The 5905-nt window shown below is 39.2% G+C and overlaps 1 protein-coding gene across 1 annotated transcript; it reads right to left on the reverse strand.

The window, feature by feature from the left end:
* Nucleotides 1-3937: 3937 nt before the first annotated feature.
* Nucleotides 3938-5635, reverse strand: LOC136005366 (leukotriene B4 receptor 1-like). The gene has a single exon (XM_065662779.1). The coding sequence runs from the start codon at nucleotides 5381-5383 to the stop codon at nucleotides 4373-4375; it is 1011 nt and encodes a 336-aa protein (XP_065518851.1). The 5' UTR covers nucleotides 5384-5635; the 3' UTR covers nucleotides 3938-4372.
* Between the last annotated feature and the right edge of the window lie 270 nt (nucleotides 5636-5905).

The following is a 5905-nucleotide window of genomic DNA, read 5'->3' on the forward strand; positions in this document are numbered from 1 at the left end:
TAAAGTTTCTGAAATTCTAGTGGCCATCACCATAGTCTTGGTCACATCCAACTCTTAATGCTCCAAGGAGCAGCCTAAGCTCTTCACGCTCTCAGAGGACACAGTTATGTCCCTCTAAACTGTGTTTTAATGTTTTTTGTTCTTTTTTCTTTAACCTCTTTACAACTAGTAAAGATCTAGCTGAGTTTTCTAATGAACTGTTTTAGTGATCAAGTGATCTGACAAGAAAGGCTTTACAAAACCCTGAAACAGCCTTGCAAAAGAATAGTTCTCACTCCCCTCTCTGTTTGCTTTCATAGCTGAACTTGTCAATTTCATTCTAAGGCCATATTCTTCTTAATAATCTCAACTGACTTGTTTCTCACTTTTTCACTCATATATATTTTTTCATTACTCTTCCTTTTTCCCTACATAGGCAGAAAAGGGAGCAATACAAATGTTGCAGGATGCAAAACCAGAGAGAAATTTCACCATTGTTCATTTTCTCTAATTCTGCATCTTGTAAAATATTTATTATGGATCAGACTCTTGCTTGAATGTGAAAGAATTTGCATGCCCAGTCTTCATGCCATCTGTTAGTTTCCAGTTCCATAACTACAGTCTTAACTGTATTTAAAATGTCTCTTTACTTTTGCTCCTTCCTGGTTTTGTTAAAAAAAAGAATAAAAAATAAAAATTCTTTAGTATAATGTAGTCCCCCTGTTTCTGCCTGCAAATAAGGATTTCTCTGATTTCCCTTGTGTTAGATCTCAAATTACAAGTTGTCTGTAAGTATTCACGAAGCTCCACTGTTTTACTCCAGACCTCTGTAATAGCCATTTTACCATGATACAGAAAACTTTTGATGTCAGCGAGCAACAAAAGCTGAAAGACTGATTTATATCTTTTTTTTCGTGTTCTTTTTTTATCCTTAATGTATATTGGATATGTATGTACTAAAATTACTTCAGATTCTCCTTCAAGTCTGTTAATAAAGCATGAAGCAGGTTAAGAGAGGTGATTCTCCCTCTCTTCTCTGATCTCATGAGACCTGCCCTGCAGTCTTGTGTCCAGCTCTTAGACAAAAACACGAGGGACAAGGAGCTGTTTGAGTGAATCCAGAGAAGGCCGCAGGGATGCTGCAAGGGCTGGAGCAACTCTGCTTGGAGACAGGCTGAGAGAGCTGGGCCTGTCCAGCCTGGAGAAGAGAAGGCTCCAGGGAGACCCTAGAGTAGCTTCAAGTGCTTAAAGGGGATGACAAGAAATCTGGAGAGAGGCTGTTGACAAGGTCCTGTAAGGACTGGACAAGGGGGAATGGCTTTAAACTGAAAGAGGGGAGATTTAGATTAGACATTTAGCAGAAGTTCTTCCCTGGGAGGGTGCTGAGGCCCTGGCACAGGGTGCCCAGAGAACCTGTGGCTGCCCCATCCCTGGCAGTGCTCAAGGCCAGGTTAGATGGGGCTCGGAGCAACCTGGTCTAGTGGAAGGTGTCCCTGCCCATGGCAAGGATTGGGACTGGATGAGCTTTAAGGTCCCTTCCAACCCAAAACATTCAAGGATTCTGCAAATTTACTTTATTCAGCTTGATCCTAGTACTGAAATGAGATAAATGCCTGATGGGCATACCCATGAAATGCCATGGTAAATTTCTGCCTGGGTAAGACTTTAATGTTAGATTACTACCTTTTACAAACATGCGAAATTCAAACTAGCTCGTCACCTCCTAGTACTCAGTGTTCTAAGCAGTGTTGTATTGATTCCACATAATGTTCCCTGCGCTTCAGTGTAACCTGAGGTAATTTGGCTCAGGTGACTGAAGCGGCCTTCTAAGCTCAGCCTTCTTTGTTGTGTCATGAGAAAACAGCTGGATACTGAAACAGAGACAGACTTCATAAACAAGGACAGAAGATTTAAGAAGTAAGAAAAATAAGAGGAACTCAGATTAAACCTCATTGTTCTCAGGAGGGTCTGAGTGACTCAAGAGTTGCTAGTAGGACTGCTCCCACCTCTGAGCCACCGCTTTGAACTAGCTTGAGCAACCAAGGACAGTCTTTGTTTTCTGTCAATTTTCTAATATAATCCATAAGATGTGTGAGGTAGTTAACAAGAAGCATGAACTATCACTGTCATAAGATGCAGCATTTTGGACCAGCTCTACGCTAGGTCTTAGGTTTGGCTGGGATTCAGTACTTTAGGAGACAAGAATAGCCACTGTCCGTTGGCTGAATGGGCCTTTTGGAATCCATGTGGTTTATGATAGAGCATGTTAGCACAGATAAAGTGGTAATTCTTGCTGCATTGAGATGCCTGGCATACCTGTTAAAGGAAGAAGAGTCAACCATATCACTGGCTTGTACTTCTACACTATCTCTTATGGATAGATTACATCATAGCTGTGTTACCGAAAATATTAAATCAGTGATTTTTTTTATCAGTGCATACCCACATATGCAAGAACTAACTCTATTTGCTGTGTAGAAAAGTGAAATTACCCTTCAAAAGAAATATAGTTCTTAAAGATAGCTGACTACTGGAGGCAGCCATCTAAGGCCATTAATATGAACGTAAGAAGGTGGTTCTAGCTCTTTGATGGACTGCATGTTTTGCAAGTACCTCAGTACTGCAGTTGTGAATAAAAAGCAGTGGAGAAAATGTGAGAACTGAGTACTGGAACAGAAACCCCATGCTATCTACTGTCAAAGCACAGAAGTAGGATCTAGCTAACGTGCTGCTTTTTTGTCTGTTGACCATAAGAAACATTATAATAGTTTAGTTAACTTAGTTTAGGTCCCTAAACTAAGTAGTGTAATTTCAGTGGAAGTGCAGCACCTGGTAGTAAATGATTCTGAATCCTCAGAGTAACAGCTTTCAGTTCAAAACTGCCTTAACTAATCATTTCATTGTTCCCTTGATCATATTATCTGATCTGTGGATGTTATGAGTTCTCTTTTTAATATTCCTAGCTTCTGGACAGGATGCAGCCTGAGCAACGAGGTTCACTCATCTGTGAGTGATAGGATCAAAAGAAAATAATAGGTCTCACTCACTATTCCTTACTCACTGATTTAAAAAAACCCAAGCTAAACAAAACCAAAACACTGCTGCAGTATGCAGTATTGCACAGACCATATATTTGGCCACTGGTCCTTTTAGAGTCTGTTCTAGGTTAGGCATAGCTGGCCATATGGCACTTACTATGCATTCAATGCTCCCAAAAGCTTGTTGAATAGCAAATGGCACAAAAAAACCCCTTTGGTTCATGCATGAGTTGGATGATACACACATGCTTAGGAGGTTAACACAATTCTAAATAAGAAGACTGCTTATAGCTAGGCATAGGCACAGACTGATAAAAAGGGAAATTCTGGTCAGGTAGCTTGTACCAAAGTTTATCATAGTCTTTTCCCAACCTGCAATTTGTGAAATCCTTGTGGCCTAGAACTCCATTTCAGTTGCAGGGCTCATGTGCTTATTATCTCCTCATCTGTTCTCTGCTGTTGTTGAACAGTGAGTGACTCCTATCTCAAGAATATATTGGGAAACTCAGCTTCACTTTTTAGTGCAGTAGATAACTGAAGTTGCTGCTTTAGTTGTGAGATAACACCACACTGGATATAGTAATATATACTGGATATACTAATAGCAATTAAAGAGTCATTAGTGGGGTGGAAAAAGAACAGTAGGTGGATGGGGTAAAGTTTTACACAATTTCATTTGTTAATTCTCTGCTGCAAATAAAGTCTTGTCAAAGTTTTGTTTACTTGAATTTCAGTGAAGGAGTCCTATTGATGGAAAGTCCTCTGTGGTGTGGACTTCCCTCCTATTGAGAAGAAAAAATTACTTTTTCATAGCAAGCAAGAATAACAAATATATATGCAAAGCTTAGAGAAATATTCTTCCATTAACAGGTAAGGATTTTACTTCCCCATGTTTATTTATGAGTTAAATTAATACAATTTAAATATCCTTGGCTGCTACATAATCAGATTTTGAAAATTAAGATCTAGTTATTATTTGTAATTTCTCTGTAAAGACTAGTTACAGGTACTTAGCAGCTGTCCGGAACAATGCACAGGAAATTACAGTGTTTCTTAGTAATCACTAGTTATCTTTACCTAACTACAAGTTAGTGCCTTAAAAATAAGCAAGAGTAAGCGTAAAGAAAGAGATTCTCAGCACTAGTGCTAATTTCAGGATGCAGATATTAACTTAAGAACTGAACTAGGTTGTCAATGCCAATTCTTTTATAACACACAAAATAAACACCAATAACTTTTACCTATCTCTAGCTTTGCCTGGAGTGCTTAGTAAAGGAAACCGAGAGTATGAGGAGAAAGGACTGCTGAGGGAAGGACACAGAATCACATTATTCATTAGGATTCTATGTTCCTTGTTAGAGGTCTTCTGTGCTTACTAAAGCATCTCCTTGCCTGGTTAAGACCACACTTTTTCTCTTGTCTTCCTCTGTTACAGTCTGACTCATCTGTTCAAACAGCTTTGCTATCTTGACAAATCTCAGGTGATTCTGAAATCTTCGTGCAGCAAAAGCGTAAAGTAGAGGGTTAATACAGCTACTGATGAACACAAGTGCTCCAGAGATGTACACTCCTCTGTCTACAATTTCACTCAATGCCAAAGACATTTCCTTATTAGAGAGTTCTATGTGAATTGAAACAATATCTAGGATGTTAAAGAGATGATGAGGGAACCAGCATAAAATGAATACCACCACAATGCTGGCAATAAGCCGCTCTGATCGCTGCTTAGATTGGTAAGTCATTCTGCTTATTCTTCTTGCAACACACATGTAACAAATGCAAATAATTAAAAAAGGGATTACAAAACCTGCAAGAGTCTCCAGCAAAAGATATGATAATTTCTGTCCATTAGAAGAGTAGTTGCGACATGTGCATAGTAGTTGATCGTTCACTTCTTCTGTCTCTTGAAATGGAATGACAGAAATGCTAAAAGTAATAGACAGGAACCAAATGAGGAACATGACTAAAGCAATCTTTTGTTTTGTTTTGTATCTTTGAATGGTGAAAGGGTAGAAGACAGCCATTAACCGCTCCAAGCTCAGTGCTGTAATTAGAAATATACTAGCATACATGCTGCAGTAAACAATGAAAACGAGTATTTTGCAGATGACGACTCCAAAAACCCATGAGTCAGCGAAGGAGTAAATCCAAATTGGTAAAGTAATCAGTACAAGGACATCTGCAATGGCCAGGTTCAAGATCAGCAGGACTGAAGGAGATGCTTGCTTCATTTTGGTACAAACAGTCCAGATGACGATACAGTTTCCAGGGGTCCCAATAATAAATGACAAGCTCAGTATTACGCAGACTACTGACCTCACAACATTCCACATTGGGTGCATACTGCTTTCTTCAACTTGATTCATGCTGGAAATTCTTCAGTTCTTCTTGGTTGCTAATATCTTTGGTACTTTGTGCCCTGCTTTTACTCTGTAGGTGTTAGTGAACTACTTGAAAGTTCTCTAACTGGTCTTCTGAAGACTAATACAGCACATGAGCTCACGTCTTAATGCTCACACATCTGACCGCATATGGCAGTTCCTGTTGTTCAGGAAGACTGTGCACTTCTGCATACAAAGCGAAAATAAAGATACAGTGCAGCACCTGGCTTTGTTTTCAGTTATACACCCATCATACTTCAGCAGATTTTACAGCATGCCAGTGGTCTTCCAAAAGAAGCTTGCCACTTTGTTCAATTTACTGATCTAAGCAACAGCTATGAGGAAAATGCAACCCTCTTTATGCTATTCTACTCATTTATATGAATGAATAACACTTCATAAAAGTCAGAAAAGAGGGGTGGCAGATAAATCATGAATGTGCATTATGTTTGATATGAAATTCTATCCCAAAGTGTGAAAAACCGTGCTTACTCCCTTCATGTAATC

The sequence above is a fragment of the Lathamus discolor genome, chromosome Z, assembly GCF_037157495.1.
Source record: "Lathamus discolor isolate bLatDis1 chromosome Z, bLatDis1.hap1, whole genome shotgun sequence".
Classification (NCBI taxonomy): Eukaryota; Metazoa; Chordata; class Aves; order Psittaciformes; family Psittacidae; genus Lathamus; species Lathamus discolor.

Excerpts from the sequence above, each read along its gene's own strand:
- LOC136005366 (XM_065662779.1), bottom strand. The coding sequence starts at position 5,383 with ATGAATCAAGTTGAAGAAAGCAGTATGCACCCAATGTGGAATGTTGTG.